This window comes from Terrapene carolina, unplaced genomic scaffold, assembly GCF_002925995.2.
Source record: "Terrapene carolina triunguis isolate 2854851 unplaced genomic scaffold, T_m_triunguis-2.0 Scaffold88, whole genome shotgun sequence".
NCBI lineage: Eukaryota > Metazoa > Chordata > Testudines > Emydidae > Terrapene > Terrapene triunguis.
In genome coordinates this window covers 44,068,105-44,084,422 of record NW_020664439.1, presented here as the reverse complement: position 1 = coordinate 44,084,422, position 16,318 = coordinate 44,068,105, and the positions used below count along the sequence as shown (strand labels likewise).

The following is a 16,318-nucleotide window of genomic DNA, read 5'->3' as shown; positions in this document are numbered from 1 at the left end:
GCAAGATGAGATTCAGGGAAGCTGGAGAGGAGAAGATTGAATAGCTGAGGTGAGAGAGGACCAAGGCCCAGGTGAGGGTTTTAGATGAAGGTTGGGATGGAGATGAAAGGACAGTAGAGAAGTTGCAGAGTACAAAGTAACAAGACCTGATTAGAACGGAGATGTGAGGAGAGAAGGGGAGAAAGGAGTTGAATGGTACCCCGAGGCTGTACACTTGAGTGATTGGGAAGATAGTGGAATTGTCAAGGGTGACGGAGAAAGGGGGCAGAGGAGAGGAAAGATGAGAAGATCCAGGAGAGCAAAGCATCATGGAAGCCCAAGGAGCAGAGAGAGGGAGGGTGGAGGAATTGAGGAAGGAAGAATATTGTAAAATCACCAGCTTCATTGTGCAATATTCTAATCTTGCGGTTGACTTTTTAACCCCACTTCATTACAGACTTCTGGACCTCTCCTGGTAGTTAAAGACAGCATTCAGTCTGACCTCTCCTTGCCTCCAAACTTCAATGCTTGCTTGTGTTGTTTCACCTTCTCTCTATAGCCCCAGCTGGCAGGACCTGGTAGCTGTGCCTAGAGACCATGCCAGGCTTGTATTCTCTAGCTACCTGGACAGCTCTCCCTCTGAAGAGCTCATGTGTAAAGGCCTGTGCCAACGGGTACTCCCTGGGAGTCACTGCTCACCTCACTTACATCAACTCAGGGGAGGATCCTGTAGAAGGTAAGATGCATCTATCTAGATCTAAAGAATAAGTTGCACCTACTTAACTAGCAGATTGCTGGGATATAGGAGCAGGTCTGACCTATCTTGGTGTGGAGCCATGCTGCACCCACCCTCCTCTTCCTGTTAATCCTTGGTCTCTTGAACTCTTGCCTCTACTTAGTGAGCTAAAGGAGGAGACCCACTAGGATAGTCAGTATAGGGAACTGATATAGGCAGAACCAAACCCAGCATGTTCCTGTAGGAGGCAGCGGAATACACATGCTTGAGCCAGGACATGAATGCTAGATTGGCAGAAGGATCCTTCCCAAACCCAGCACAGCCCATGAGTAAGAAGAGGTGGAAGCGCTGGGCTTCCTTCTCCCTGACCATATCATAAGTGAATCTGGGCTGGTTTGCATCCAGGAGGCACTGATCCAGTCACCTTTCAACAAGGTGACAAATAGCCAGGCTGTTGTGTATTTAAATGGCTAGGCACCCTCTGGTGCATTAAGTAGATACTAAAATGGATCTAGAGCAGTTTCCTAGTTGCCTTACTGCATCCTGAAGGTTAAAAATCCCTTGTTGGAGGACTGGCTCGCTCAGAGGGGACTGGAACTGGGATACAAAACCTTGCATCACTAGGTCAACTGCTCTATTCTGTCCACGTTGGGAGTAGTGACCAAAAGTCGTTTCCATGTGATGGCTGTTCAGTGGTTTAGGAGGTGAAGTGAGTTAGTGAGTCTCAGTCCAATTACCACATCACAAAAGCCACCATCAGATTTGCCCCCCTTGCTGGGAGTCTCAACAGAGAAGCTATGGACCGAATAAACAAACTGAGTCTGAATTCTTCTCTCCAACATAGAGAGGTTGCCTTCAGGGCAGAGATAAGACATGTTAGGGGATGTGGAACATGGGAGAAGCTGATGTTGCAATTGCCTGTGCTGTAGCTGCGCTGAGGATAAATGGAGGTGGATGCTCTCCAGGACCTTTCGCCAGCACTAAAGCAGAATTTGTGGTGAAGAGCTAATACACCTCTACCCTGATATAACGCTGTCCTCGGGAGCCAAAAAATCTTACCGCGTTATAGGTGAAACTGCGTTATATCGAATTTGCTTTGATCCGCCAGAGTGCGCAGTCCCCCCCCCACGGAGCACTGCTTTACCGCGTTATATCCGAATTCGTGTTATATCGGGTCGCGTTATATCGGGGTAGAGATGTACATCACGTAGTGCAGGCTGGGAATGTTGAGCCTAAGGTTGGAATCTGTTCTGAGCCAGGCTGGTTTCCGTCTGGTAGCTCTTCAGGTCTCAGCCTCAGAATTCTTTTTCTGCTGCCCCCTATAGGTGTGTTCATCTACCCCCTGGAGGAATCTGAGGTGGTAGCAGGTTTTGAAGCTATGACAGGAAGCAGAAGCATCACCTTTCAGATCCAGAATCGACACCGAGCAGAGGACTGCTGTGTTGACTGCAGCCCCAGTTTGGGCCAGCCATTGCTCTGTGCCAACGGTAAGTATGCTGGGTGGTGACACGTCACCTAGCTATATTAGGACAAGGTTGTGGCTAAAATTATGTCAAAGCCAAGGGTTACTCAAATAAGCACAGATGGAATCCAAGAGCCTCCTGAGGGCTGAGAAGTTACGTTTAGCATAGGTGCTGACTTTTATTTTTCCCGGTAGGTGCTCCGCCCCAAGGCCCCACCCCACTCCATCTCCTCCCTCGAGGCCCCACCCTCACTCCACCTCTTCCTGTCCCTGCTCCGCCCCCTCCTTCGAGGCCCCGCCCTCATGCCACCTCTTCCTGCCCCTGCTCTGTCCTCTCCCCCCAAGCCTCATGCCAGCTTGCTGCCGAACAGCTGTGGTTAGTGGGTGCTGAACCATCCCTACTATTTTTTTCCCATGGGTGCTTGAGCCCTAGAGCACCCATGGAGTCCGTGTCTATGCCTGATTCTGTCCTCACTTGTAGTATTGTAAATCAGGAACAACCCCAATGGAATCAGTGGAGTTACACTGGTATAAAATTAATGAACCACAGGTGGTTCACCAGCCTGGGAAGCAGTCTGAGTGGCGCTGTGGTTCACCAGCGGATATAAACCCAATCTGACAAGCCAGAGAAGGCACGTCAGACTGGCAGTGCCAGCAAGAATCTAAAACACACTTCTTGAGTTGAAGAAGGTACTAAGCAGGGGTGAGTCTAGCTGGCATAGCTATACTGGCAAAGGCGCTTTAGTGTAAACAAGGCCTGAATTAACCATATTTTTGGGCAGTTATTTTCCTCGTTTCTTGAGGAAGAGGTGTTAGTGAGGGGGCATGATTGGAGGGCACCTGTGGGCAGGGAATGATCTGCCACTTTAGGAACACATCTACCAGCTGGAGGCAGCAAGAAGAATAGCAGGGAGACCCAGACTTTGTATTTACTTCAGGGAGCTAGTGTAAAGGAATGGGCTCTACACAGCCCTCTGCAGTACAGGAGTACTGTTGATGTGTGGAATGGCCCATTCACCTCAGTGGGGTGTGCTCAGATGAATTAGGGTGCTCCAAAGAGATGAATAGTCTAACACAGGGGTAGGCAACCTATGGCACGCGTGCCAAAGGCAGCACGCGAGCTGATTTTCAGTGGCGCTCACGCTGGCCAGGTCCTGGCCACCCGTCCGGGGGGCTCTGCATTTTAACTTAATTTTAAATGATGCTTCTTAAACATTTTAAAAACTTTATTTACTTTACATACAACAAAAGTTTAGTTATATATTATAGACTTATAGAAAGAGACCTTCTAAAAATGTTAAAATGTGTTACTGGCACGCGAAACCTTAAATTAGAGTGAATAAATGAAGACTCTGGCACACCACTTCTGAAAGGTTGCCGACCCCTGGTCTAACACAATAGCTCTGGGTGGTGTGAAATGACCCATTCATCTCAATGGGACTTCCCTTCTACCTCAGTTTCAGTTGTGGAATACCATTGTTCAAGGTAATCTCACTCTGTTTGTCAGTTTTAAAGCAACTGGAATATTAAAATCTTCTTATTGGGGCGGACAGTATCTGAGGAATGCCTGAACCAAATCACTCCAAATTTGCGCCATTGCCCCTGTTGTGGCAAACCAATATCCTAGATAATCTCATTATGCATGTGGATTTTAGAGTACTTTGAAAATTAAAAGAAGCTCATAATGCAGGAGGAGGACATATATTGGGAACCTCTTGATCAAATAACTTAAATTTGCACCATAAATTCTACCCCAGCCCCTGAATAGCTTTTTAATTATTGCTTCCCTAAAAGGGAAGTGGGTGGTGGAAATTATCCACGATTGATCCCGAGAGAATACCAGCATCAGAGCCATAGTTTGAGCCCCAAGTATTGTTTTTAAAGAAAAAAGTTATAAGAAGTGTAAATTTGGATGTTATATGATTTTTTTAGTGGGACTGTATCTCACTTAAACGACCTCAGAAATCTTGACTACTAAACCAACCCTGTCGCTATTTTCAAGCCAAGGTTTTTTTGAGGGCTTTTTTCCCCCAATCAGCTTTCTCTTACCCTAACCCATTCTGCTCCCAGCACTGTTCTAGATGTACATGCAACGGTGGAAAGGAACAAATATTCACACCCGGATCCAGTCCTTCAGCTCCACAAAGTCGGCAGTTCCCTGATTTTGGGGAATTAGGAATGTAAAGGATCATTTCATTTTTAAAGGTGATCTGTAAAGGGGCAATAACTGAGACTGTGCCTTTGTTTGATTTTCTTCTGATGTGTAAAGAAGGCATGAAGATTTGTGGTGCTAGGTGTTTTTTGTTTTGTTGATACGTTTGTTTGTTTTGGGGAGTACGATACATTTATATTGCCTCCGTTTATATTAAAAATCCAGGTCCTGTCTAGCCTGGGGGACTCATGCTTTGGCTTTGTCTAGACTAGAGTTGGTGGTCCTGTTATAATTTGAACCAATTGATTGTAAATGTTAATTGTGTTAATAACTGAGGCACTCCACAAATGTTTGTTCTGTAGCACAAAGTTTTGTGGTTTGCCCAGGCTGAGCCCCCATGTCCTTATACTCTGCAAATGTTTGCACCTAGATTAGCATTTACAGTCACTTAACAAGCAATTGGCAATCAATTACAACAGGAGGACAAATGCTAGTCCAGATAAAGCCTATGATAACAGGAGAACTAGTGAAATTATAACATCACAAGAGTCAAGTGTCAGGGGGTAGCCGTGTTAGTCTGTATCCACAAAAACAACAAGGAGTCCGGTGGCACCTTAAAGACTAACAGATTTATTTGGGCATAAGCTTTTGTGGGTAAAAAAAACCCACTTCTTCAGATGCATGGAGTCACAAGAGTCAAGAGACAGAAAATTGAGCAATGGAGAGGGGAAAGGATTTTAAATTACACTTTGAAAAATTCTGTTTGGTCTGATTTTGTTAACACCTATTTAACTTCAGTGCCAAATGAGCCTTTTGGATAAAGGATGCATGGGTAGAAGGGAGGGATGAGAGAGACAGATTTGTCCCCAGATTTTTACTATCCCGGGGGGGCCAGGACAGTCCCCCCACCCAATGGCACCCCTGAGAACAGACCCTTCCCCAAGCTTGGCACTGGCAGAAATGTGGGAAGGCAGTGGCAGTGATTCTGCATGCCCCATCACCCCCAAATTGTGCCCATGGTGGCCTCCCCTCTCCCGCCACTGCAGTGGGCCCTACCCATCCCCAGCCAGACTCCCTCTGCCTGGACTCACCTAGTGCTGCCTGCAGTTGGAGCCCACTGGGAGCTGGAGCCTGCCCAGGAGATCTACGTAGGAGGCGGGGCCATCCAACCCAGGTAAGCAAGATCTCACTGCTGCTGATGAGGCTGGGCTTCTGCAGAGCAGAGGGAGCCCTCTGCTCCCCCCTAACCCTGGCTGGAGCAGCTCTCTGAGGCTGCTGGAGGAGGGTCCCCACCCCCCACTGAGGGCTGAAGTTAGGACTGGGTCAGCCTCTGCTGCAGCCGCCCAGAAGGCGCAGAACAGCTGATAGGCAGAGTGGGGCTGCATTCAGGGGAGCCCACCAAACAGCTGATTAGTGCAGTAGCCTACCAGCTGATTGGTCTAGGCGGGGCTGCTCAGGAACTGCTGATCCCTGACTGGAGCTGCAGCACCACTATTGCCCGTGGGTGCTAAGCACCCACTGATTTTTTCCCCTGGGAGTCGGTGCCTATGATGTGTAGCTTTCAAGGCTGTCTTTGTGCTTCTGGGTGTTAGCTGGGGTGGGGGATCCCAACCTCCCCTGGAAAGGTGATTCCCAAAGCAATGCTAACATAGCTGGAACCAAGAGGTGCTGGGAGTCCGGCCAGAAACCCCACTCATGAGTTCAGCCAACAAAGTTTGGAGAAGCAGCATGTGAATTTCCGGATGGTGTCAAAGGAACTGAAACACTGAATCCTTTGAGGTTTGTCCAGGACAAATTAAAACCGACTCTTCTCCCTGTCCGGACAGGTACTGAGGTGAGAGCTGTCCTACCTGCGGGTTGGAGGAGTGATGGAGTATGGGAGTTCTCTGAAATAAACTGTTCCTCCTCCCTGAATCCACTGTCCCATAGTTGGACAGTCTGTAATTTGTGGTTGATCCCTCCAGTACCAGCATCCCAGTGCCAGCTGGTTTGTCAGTGAGTGAGGGCTGATTCTCCTGAACCTGCAGTCCTGGGCCAGGCTGTCTTTGAAAAAGGGACAGTTCTCATCCCCATTAACATTTAATTGCTTTCCCTCAGCTTTTGAATATGAGCCTATAGAAACCTCTCAGTGACTCTGTCTCACTACTATCCTTTGCCTCCGAGCAACTTGAATGTGCCACCAGTTCCAGCTGCCTTGACGTCATCTGCTCTAATTCTCTTGTATGCCATGCAAGCCAGCTTCTTTCCTGTCTCCTCCATTGAAACTGCTGATTTAGCTCATTAATAATCTTCAGGCTCTCCTTTCTTTTCTCCTCCTCTGTCTTCTGGTGCTTGTAACAGTCAATCACTACTGCTTCTTCCTCCGGGACATCTCCTTCTCAGTTCAGTCCTACTGCTCCTCCTATCTCTGTGCACTCCCTCAGTGTCTCCCCTAGTGGCTTCTTTTCCTCTTCTCTCCCTCTATTTATTGACATCCCTGAAGATCCAGGCTCTGTTCTCATTCCCCTTCTCTTCTGCCTCTTTGGTTTTTCTTTGAGTGACCTCATCTGTCACAATAGTTTCAGCTACTATCTCTTTGCCAGTGACTCCCAAGTCTAACTCTCCACCACCACCATCACCCACTCTGCCCCATCTCATATCTGCAGTCTTTCCTCCTGGATATGTCACATCTCCAATATTTCATTCTGAAAGTTTAGTTCTACATCTCTGGTTGCCCAAATATCCCCTACATAGCCTATCTCAAACTCAATATGTTTGAACCTGAACTCCATGTATTCCCCTAAAACCATCTCCCTCCTTTTGCAGTGATGAAGTCATCTTTCTCCTCTGGGAACATCCTCCGTTTCCTTCTCTCTGTCTCTCGCTCCCCACCATTCAATGTTAAAAGATCCCTTCAGTTCCTGATCTATAAGATCTCAAAGATCCATCCCTGGCTCTCCATTCCCCCACCAAAACCTGCTCTTTGTCATCTCCTGCCATGATTGCAACCTTCTCCTCTCCTCTGGCCTCCCAGATTCTCCCTTCTACTCCACCATGAACACTGAAGCTGACATCCATCCTCTTTTCCTGACCACTCCACTCCACTGATTGAATTCCTTCATTTGGCTGCCCCTCACCTTCCACATCCAGTTCGGCATAAAGCTCTTGCAGTTAATATATCGCTTGGGCCCGTGCATACTAGGCTCCCTGCGTTGGCGTATTGACCAGGTATGCTTTTGTCGATGCACAGTGTGGTTGCACCATTGGTAGGTATCCCAGTGTGCAATTTGCCGCCATCCAGCGCATTGGGAAATGTTAGCAATGCATGGTGGGGCAAAAAGGAGCCGCGCAGGGGTCACCGGGAGTAAGGGGTCAACTTCCCAGTGTGCAACTGTCTTCATCCCATAATGTCATCTGTATCCCATAATTTTTGCACCTTTTTAAAAAATCCCATGAACCCTTCTCACAGTTTGCCATCTGTGACATAAGCATGAAACCCGCATAGCTCTGCACTATTGTCATGAGCGTTGCAAGCACAGGAGGCATGATCCTCTGGTATTTGCAGAACTGTAAGAAGAATGGAATCTGTGGGGAATGTGACGATTTCTTGGAGGACAAAGATTGCTGTGGGACATAGTGAGACCAATTAAAGCTTGTAGGTGGTGTTCATGGAGCAGTTGCAGATGATGGAGAGCCACTTATGGCATGAGAAATGAGCACTGACAGGTGGGAACACATCATAATGCGGCTGCAGAATTTTCGGATGCACCAGGCCACATTCTGGGATCTGTGTGCCAACCTCGCCCCAGCCCTCTGCGCAGGGACACCAAAGTGAGAGCTGCACTGAGAGTGGAGAGGCAAGTGGCAATTGCACTCTGGAGACTTACAACTCCAGATTACTACCGGTCAGTGGTAAATCATTTTGGAATTGGGAAATGCACTGTGGGGTCTGTTGTCATGCAAGTGTGCAGGGGCATTAATTGTTTCCTGCTACACAGGACTGTGACTCTTGGCAACTTGTAGGACATAGTGGAGAAATGGGGTTCCCGAACTGGCGTGGAGCGATAGACGGCACGCATCTCACTATTTAGGCACCAGAGCACCTTGCCACAGAGCCATCAACACAAATGGCTACTTGTCTAGGATTATACAAGTATTGATGGATCACCAGGGATGCTTCATGACATCAGTGTTGGCTGGTTAGGGAAGGTGCATGACACTGGCATCTTTAAGAACATAGGACTGTTCAGAAAGCTACAAGCAGGTACTTTCTTTCCCGACCAGTGGATTGCCATTGGCAATGCTGAAATGCCAATAATGATCCTGGGGGACCCAGCCTACCACTTGTCCTCTGGCTCATGAAGCCATACACCAGGCATCTCAACAGCACCAAGGAAAGATTTAACTACTGGCTCAGCATGTGCAGAATGACAGTTGAATGTGCTCTTGGTAGATTGAAGGGATGCTGGTGCTGTTTACGCACAAGATTAGATCTCAGTGACAAAAATCCCAATGATTATAGTTGTCAGCTGTGTCCTGCATAATATCTGTGAAGCAAAGGGGGAAAAGTTGCAGCTGGGGTGAAGGTAGAGTGGCTTTCTCCTGAGTTTGAACAGCCACATGCAAGGGCTATTAGAAGAGCTCAGTGCAGAGCTATACGGTTCAGAGAGGCTTTGAAGGAGCACTTTAACAGTGAATCACAGTACAGTAATGCATTGTGGTGTATTGTGCTGTACCTCACCCTGCTATTTGTGGGCCTGTTAGAAATTGTGTGGTGCTTGGTGTACATCTATGAATATAACACTGTCAATGCACCTAATAATTTTGCAGTGCTTGCTGTACATTTATGGTTATCACACTGTGTGTGTCATTGATCCTATGAGTTATGTCGCACTGTAAAGTAGTTAGTAAGTAGGTGCTTTCAGAACTGCTAGGCACTCTGCAGCATATGCTGGGAGCTAATACAGATGAACTAGTTTCCAAATAATATAATTTTATTCAGTAGCAAAACCAGTACAAAGAAAAATCTGTGCAATTTAAAAGCAACTACATTAAAAACTTAATAAATTAATGGAACAGAACTTAAGGGAAAGAACATTTGTGTCCTACCTACACACATTTACCTACGCATTCAGCAACTGTGGCTTTCACAGGTCAGTGTATGTGAAGCTGTGGTTGTCCTTTATGTCCCCTGGGGTGGAGTGGTAAGGTAGGGATGTGCCCCCTGATGGCAGGTGGAATGTTAGGGGTGTGTGTAGACAGGGGCGGCTCTATGTATTTTGCCACCCCAAGCACTGCAGTCAGGCAGCTTTCGGCGGCGCACTTGTGGGCGGTCTGCTGGTAACGTGGATTCTGTGGCATGTGTGCGGGAGGTCCGCCGGTTCCACGCCTTCGGCGTACCTACCGCTGAATTGCCGCCGAAACCGCGGGACCGGCGGACCTCCCGCAGGCATGCCGCCGAAGGCTGCCTGACTGCCGCCCTCACCGCGACTGGCAGGCCGCCCCCCACGGCTTGCCCCCCCAGGCACGCGCTTGGTGCGCTGGTGCCTGGAGCCGCCCCGGTGTAGAGAGGTGTAATGGAGTTCTCCAGGGATAGCAAAGGGAGGCATGCCTGTGATTGTTGACCCTGAAGGTCCACAAGAGTCTGCAGCATCTGTATTTGCTGCCAGAGAAGCCTTATTATATCTTGATGCATCCCGAGTCGTTTTCTTTCTCCTCATCATCTGGCTCAGGCATTCTGAAGGTGTAGAGGGAGAACCTGCAGGTAAAACACACAGCGGTACCATTGTCCGTATAGTCACAACAGAAAGGGAAAGTTAAGATTCACAGCTCCCTTCTCTTTCTCCATTAAAGTTTTAAACAAGGCCTTGGAGAGCTTGTGCCCGGTGTCACTACAGCACCAGCTATGGTGAGTGCGGCCCGCCAGGGGCGAGGAAAAGGAGGAAGAATTGCTCAGTTGCATAAAACTCTGAGTATAGGCCAGTGGTTTTCAAACTTTTCTCATTTGCAAACCCGTAAAAAATTTCAAATGGAGGTTGGACCCCTTTGGAAATCTTAGACAAGTTGAAAACCACTGTTCTGTGGTAACAACAACCTTTCGTGGACCCTTACATGTCGTCTGCAGAGCCTGAGGGGTCTGCAGACCACAGGTTGAAAACCACTGGGATAGGCCAGTGTCACTGAATACTGGCACCATTTTCCAGAGGTGGTGGTGGTTTAACTGATATTTCATTCCTGAGGGTAACAAAGGCAGAGAGAGCACAGCTGCTGCTGGGGTCCTGAAGCTTCCCGAACCTGTATGCTGCTAGCCTGTGTATTTCAATGGTGCCTGCCATGGGCACCGACTTCCCCTCTTTCCTGTGGGTGCTCGACCCCTCCTCTGCCCCTGGCCCCACCCCTGCTCCACTCCTTCCGTGAGGCCCCGCCCCACATCTTCCCACCCCTTCTCCGCCCCCATTACAACCCGTTTCCCAAAGTCCCCACCCCAACTCTGCTCCCTCCCTGCAATATTCCAACTCCTTCCCCAAATCCCCACCCCAGCCCTGCCTCCTCCCCTGAGCATGCCACATTCCTGCTCCTCCCCCGCCCCCCAAGCTTGCTAACGCTGCCAAACAGCTGTTTGGCGGCAGCTGGGCAGGAAATGCTGGGAGGTAGGCAGAGGAGCAGGGACGCGGCATGCTGAGGGGAGGGGGAGGAGGAGGTGGGATGGAAGGTGAGGGGAGCTTGGCTGCCAGTGGGTGCAGAGCACCCACTAATTTTTCCCCGTGGGTGCTCCAGCCCCGGAGCCTACGGTGCCTGCTGAAGTTAACGCTGATTGGTGTGGGAAAGTGTCGTAACACGGAGGAAGAAATAAGGCTGCCATCCCTAGAAACCTTCAGGAGAGGATTGCAGAGTACCTCCATGAAAGTTTTATCGAGCTCTCTCAAGAGGATTCAAGGGACACCCCTATGTACATAACCCCACTGCTCCACACGGCTCCTCTTGCCTAACTCGCTTTTCACGACAGAGGCCTGTGGCTTGGGCTCCTCGGAGGTATCCATGGTGGTGTGCAGGACAGTGTTGGGATCTCCACCAAGTATGATATGCAGCTCTTTGTAAAAGTGGCAGGTCTGTGGCTCGGCACCGGATCAACTGTTGGCCTCCCTGGCCTTTGATATGCCTGCCGCAATTTCTTTGCTTTCAGATGACACTGCTGCTGGTCCCTATTGTACCCCTTCTGCATCCCCCAGGCAATCTGCTCATAGATGTCCATGTTTCTATGGCTGGTCCAGAGCTGTGCTTGTACAGTGTCTTTTCCCCACGGCCAAGGAGATCCAGTACCTCCTTTCTGTTCCAACCTGGAGTGCATCTGGAGCATGTAGACAGCATGATCAGCTGGGGAGTTGCACACAACAAAAGAGAGCTGCTAGGTGTGCTTGCCAAGATGGACATTCAGGAAAAGACATTTCAAAAATTCATGGAGCGTTAAAGCGGAGGGGGGCCTTCCAGTCTCTGTGACCCCTGGGCAGTGGAATTCACAATTGTGACCAGAACTGTCAGTGTTGGGCATTGTGGGACAGCTGCTGGAGGACTGTTAGGGTCGACATAAGTAACACAGTATCTGCACTCGCATTGTATTGACCTCAGTACATCGACCATGGCTCAATGCCGCTCAGGGAGGTGGTGTTACTGCATCACTGTAATGGGGCACTTACATTGGTGGGAGACAAGCTCAAGTGTAGACACGTATGCAAATAGGTCAACGCAAGATGGCTTACATCAGCTTCACTTTGTAGTTAGACCAGACTTTAGACTATAAACTTCTAGGGCAAGGACTGTGTCTTTTTATATGTTTGTACATTGCTAAGCATACTGATAATACTTAATGTATAACACTGCTCTACAGCCAAAATGCTTCTGAAATAAATGTAGTCAAACTTTACTAATTCTGGGTCACTGAGAACGAAAATGATGCTTAAAATTGTTGATTGGCTCTAGTTTTCAAGATATGCTATTGGGTCAGTATATACGACCCTTGACTTGGGAATGGCGGAGGATAAGTGAGTTATAAAGGGAAGGGATCTCAATTTAAACCAGAAATGACTAAAATACATCTTTGACTGGATCTATGAACAAATCTATGACTGGGTTTGGACAGTACTTGCTTTTTAGGCAAAACAATGAATGATGCAATCTGAAGCTGGTATTGCGTCATACATGATATGAATTGCATCATGTTATTCCTAGAAGTCATGGATGATGCAATCATAACGAAGCTTACATCACTCTGCTGAACAAATTACCCTATATCAGCTCTAGAAATCATACAGTGTCGTGCTCTCTTATTTGTCAGTGTTTGATTTTGCAAAGGGACACATTTCTGTTTAGCCAAAGTGAGCAGAGATGCCTCGTACTTGTGTGAACAGTGCAGATAACTTCTGCTATGTTTGTGGTGAAGTGACTTTTGCATCACAAAAGCGCAGTATAACCTCTATGGTTAAGAAAGCCTATCACCTTTATTTTGGCTGCAAAATTGGAGATCAGGACAAGAGGTGGGCCCCACACATATGCTGCAACACTTGTGCAACAAATCTTCACCAGTGGTTGAACAGGAAAAGGAAATCTATGCCTTTTGCAGTGCCAATGATTTGGAGAGAGCCAACAGATCATACCAGCAATTGTTACTTCTGCATGGTGCCTCCAGTTGGGAAAGGTGTGTCAAAGAAGAAAAAGTGGACTGTGCATTATCCAAACATTCCATCAGTTATACGCCCAGTACCCCACGGAGAAGGACTGCCGGTTCCTGATGCACCAGAATCATTCTCACTTGAGTCAGACGAGGAAGAAGAAGAGGATGAAACTTCTGGTCCTGAACCATCAATGTCACAGGACCCACATTTTCTCCCATCCTCCTCCTCTGAACCACACCTCATAACACAAGGTGAACTGAATGACCTTGCCAGGGATTTGGAACTACCCAAGAGTAAGGCAGAGCTGTTGGGCTCCAGACTACAGCAGTGGAATCTCCTGGCAGGTGATGTTAGGGTTTCCATGTTCCGTGACTGTCAAAAGGATCTTGTCCCATTCTTCTTCATGGAAGGTGATCTTGTAGCCTGCAACAACATCGATGGTGTGATGGCAGCCCTCAACATTGTTCACAATCCAGATGAGTGGAGACTGTTCATTGATTCATCGAAGACGAGTCTTAAAGCTGTTGTACTGCATAATGGCAGTGTTTTGCCATCAATTCCAGTTGGTCATGCAGTCCATATGAAGGAAACCTATGACAACATGAAACAACTTTTGAGGTGCATAAACTATGACCAACATCAGTGGCAGCTTTGTGGCGATTGGAAGGTTGTTGCTCTCTTGCTTGGTCTGCAGACTGGATACACAAAGTACTGCTGTTTTCTCTGCGAATGGGATAGTCGTGCAAGAGATTCCCACTACATCAAGAAAGATTGGCCACTCCGACAGTCATTGGAGCCTGGGAGGAAAAGTGTTCAGCATCCACCACTTGTTGAATCAAGGAAGATTTTGTTACCACCCTTACACATCAAGCTGGGTCTGATGAAGAACTTTGTCAAGGCCATTGACAAAACACAAGCAGCTTTCAAGTACCTCCGTGGAAAATTTCCAAGGTTAAGTGAAGCTAAGATAAAGGAAGGTGTCTTTGTTGGTCCTCAGATTCGTGAACTTCTTCGAGATGATGCATTTGACCATGCACTGCGTGGCAAGGAAAAGACGGCATGGAAAGTCTTCCAGTTAGTGGCAATAAATTTTCTCGGAAACAACAAGGCAGACAACTACAGGTTGTTGGTGGAAAATCTGCTCAAGGCATACAAAAGCCTTGGTTGCAACATGTCACTAAAGATACATTTTTTGCACTCTCATCTAGATTTTTTTCCACCGAACTGCGGAGCGGTGAGCGACGAGCACGGCGAGCGATTTCACCAGGACATTGCAACAATGGAGAAACGCTATCAGGGCAAATGGAGCCCATCAATGCTTGCAGACTATTGCTGGACAGTGACAAGAGATGCTCCATTTAATGAATACAAGAGACAAGCCAAGAAGCGCCGAGTAGACACTGAATAGGACTAAACTATGTACATAATAGTTTTTTGCCTTTTGTTTCATAATAAATTTTATTTATATAACTCTTTTGCTGATTTTTAAAGTGTTACATAAACAGGACAGGTGAAAGATTATCATGTAAAGCAACCATAAACACATGAAAAGACCTAGGTTTACAATTTATGATGAAAACTCTACTATCTACACAATATACATAGACATAAAATGTAAAAACTTAAATATCTTAGAAACAGTAGCCAATCAGTTGTTTTAATTGTCATATTTGAATTCAGCACATCAAAATACATAATAAATAGCACATTTTATCTCTGAAGGAGACGACTTCTCAAAAATTGTAGACCAGTGTAATGAATAATAATCCCCTTGGCCTCACTATTCCAGTCTGAGACTGTCCATGGCTGAGGGGCTGATCCGCCGTCCTGGTGCTGGTCTGTAACTGCGAACACCAGCTCGATGCTCGAAATGCCTGTCCTATGGAAACTGCCTGCTGACTGTTCCTTTCCTGCCCAGGTCACCTAATCCTTGATGAAGATTTAGAGCGTTCTACCTTCATCCTCAGCACGGGCCCCATTGGGCCCTCAGAAATCCTGACTGTGGTCTTCAGCAGCAGCCAGGAGCTGTCGACCCTGCCAGACGGTGCACTCCACATCACGTTCCCCTCCATCCTCACGCCCCTCGTGGTGGCCATCCCGGAAAGTGCGAGTGAGCCGGGAGGCTTGTGTGACGACAGGTTGGCCCTATGGTGATTTTCATGGCTTTCTCGGAGTCTATGCCATAGTGGGGGCTGAGGAGGTTATAGAAGGGGAGGGAAAGCAGAGGGGCTATAGGGAGGGGATAAGGAGCAGAGGGATGGTTCTGTGGTCACCTCATCCCTGAGAAGATTCCCAGAATGCACCTTAACTTCACCAAACCTGAATACAGAGTCTCATGCTAGAGGGTTTTCCCAGGTCTCCCCAGTTGTGGATTCCCACATTCTCCTGCTGCGTCCTCACGGGGGGGGGGGGGGGGGGAGGGAGCTGACAGGTAAATGCGGGAGGATGTTGGGGTTCAGGAAGATGCTTCATGTTCCCTCCCTGATGAACTGTGGCTCTCCACTGGCCTGAGGTGGCAGTAAAGTCCCTGTGGCCTGCCTGAGATACCCAGGTGTGAACTAAAGTCTGGTGCACATCCCAGGGTATCATCAGAGGAGCCTGTTCATCTCTCAGCTGCTGGAATGCCCAGGAGTGCATGGCAAGAGCTGTCTGCGCTGATAGGGAGAGAGGCTGCTCAGCACTGCAGAGGCTAACGTTCCCCAGCAGGCCAAGCCCACCCCTAGCGGGTGCTTTGCAGTCAACTCGTGATTGACTTGTCTTTTGTTTCAGTCCCACTAGCTGCTTTGGAGCTTCTGGCCTGCGAAGTGAACAGTCATTCATCGTGCCTCCCGAGAGCACAGACGTCTTCAGGGGCCAGGCCTACAATCCCTTCCCCTATGAATTCTCCTTTGAGCTGCTGGTCAAGGGGCCCTGCTTGCTGGCAGGTATGAGGATGATGTTTCTCCGTCGGCTTATTTTTCTCTCTCTTTTGGTGGGTCATCAGTGCTCATGGAAGTGAAGTGTCAATAGAGCTGGACAGTGTGTGGGCAACAGCTGGCCAAGCCTCCCCCTGACAGCCCATCTAGTGTCCCTCAATCCCCATCCGCAGTCCCCCCCCCCCCGCTATTCCAGCCCTGGCATAACAGAAACATGCAGCTCATTTCATGTCCCTTTATCCTGACCCACCACAGCCTGCGATTCCAGCCCTCAGCTCCTTAGATCCATAGCTTACTGATCCTACCCGGCAGCTACCAAGGCTCAAACAGGGGTTGCAGACTGTGACAAAGGCCCAAAATGAAGGGCACCAAATAATTACTATTCCACTGCAGTTATGGGATTCATTCCCTTCGTGTAAATGGCTC

The 16,318-nt window shown here is 48.2% G+C and overlaps 1 protein-coding gene across 1 annotated transcript in view; it reads left to right on the top strand.

Moving 5' to 3' along the window:
- The first annotated feature begins 576 nt into the window (after positions 1-576).
- The window catches only part of VWA5B2 (von Willebrand factor A domain containing 5B2), a 41,415-nt gene continuing 25,673 nt past the window's right edge, over positions 577-16,318 (top strand). Inside the window, exons 1-4 of the mRNA XM_024214305.2 lie at positions 577-715; positions 2,041-2,202; positions 14,896-15,115; positions 15,747-15,901. Coding sequence (XP_024070073.2) covers positions 577-715; positions 2,041-2,202; positions 14,896-15,115; positions 15,747-15,901 — 676 coding nt within the window. The remainder of the gene's footprint in view (positions 716-2,040; positions 2,203-14,895; positions 15,116-15,746; positions 15,902-16,318) is intronic.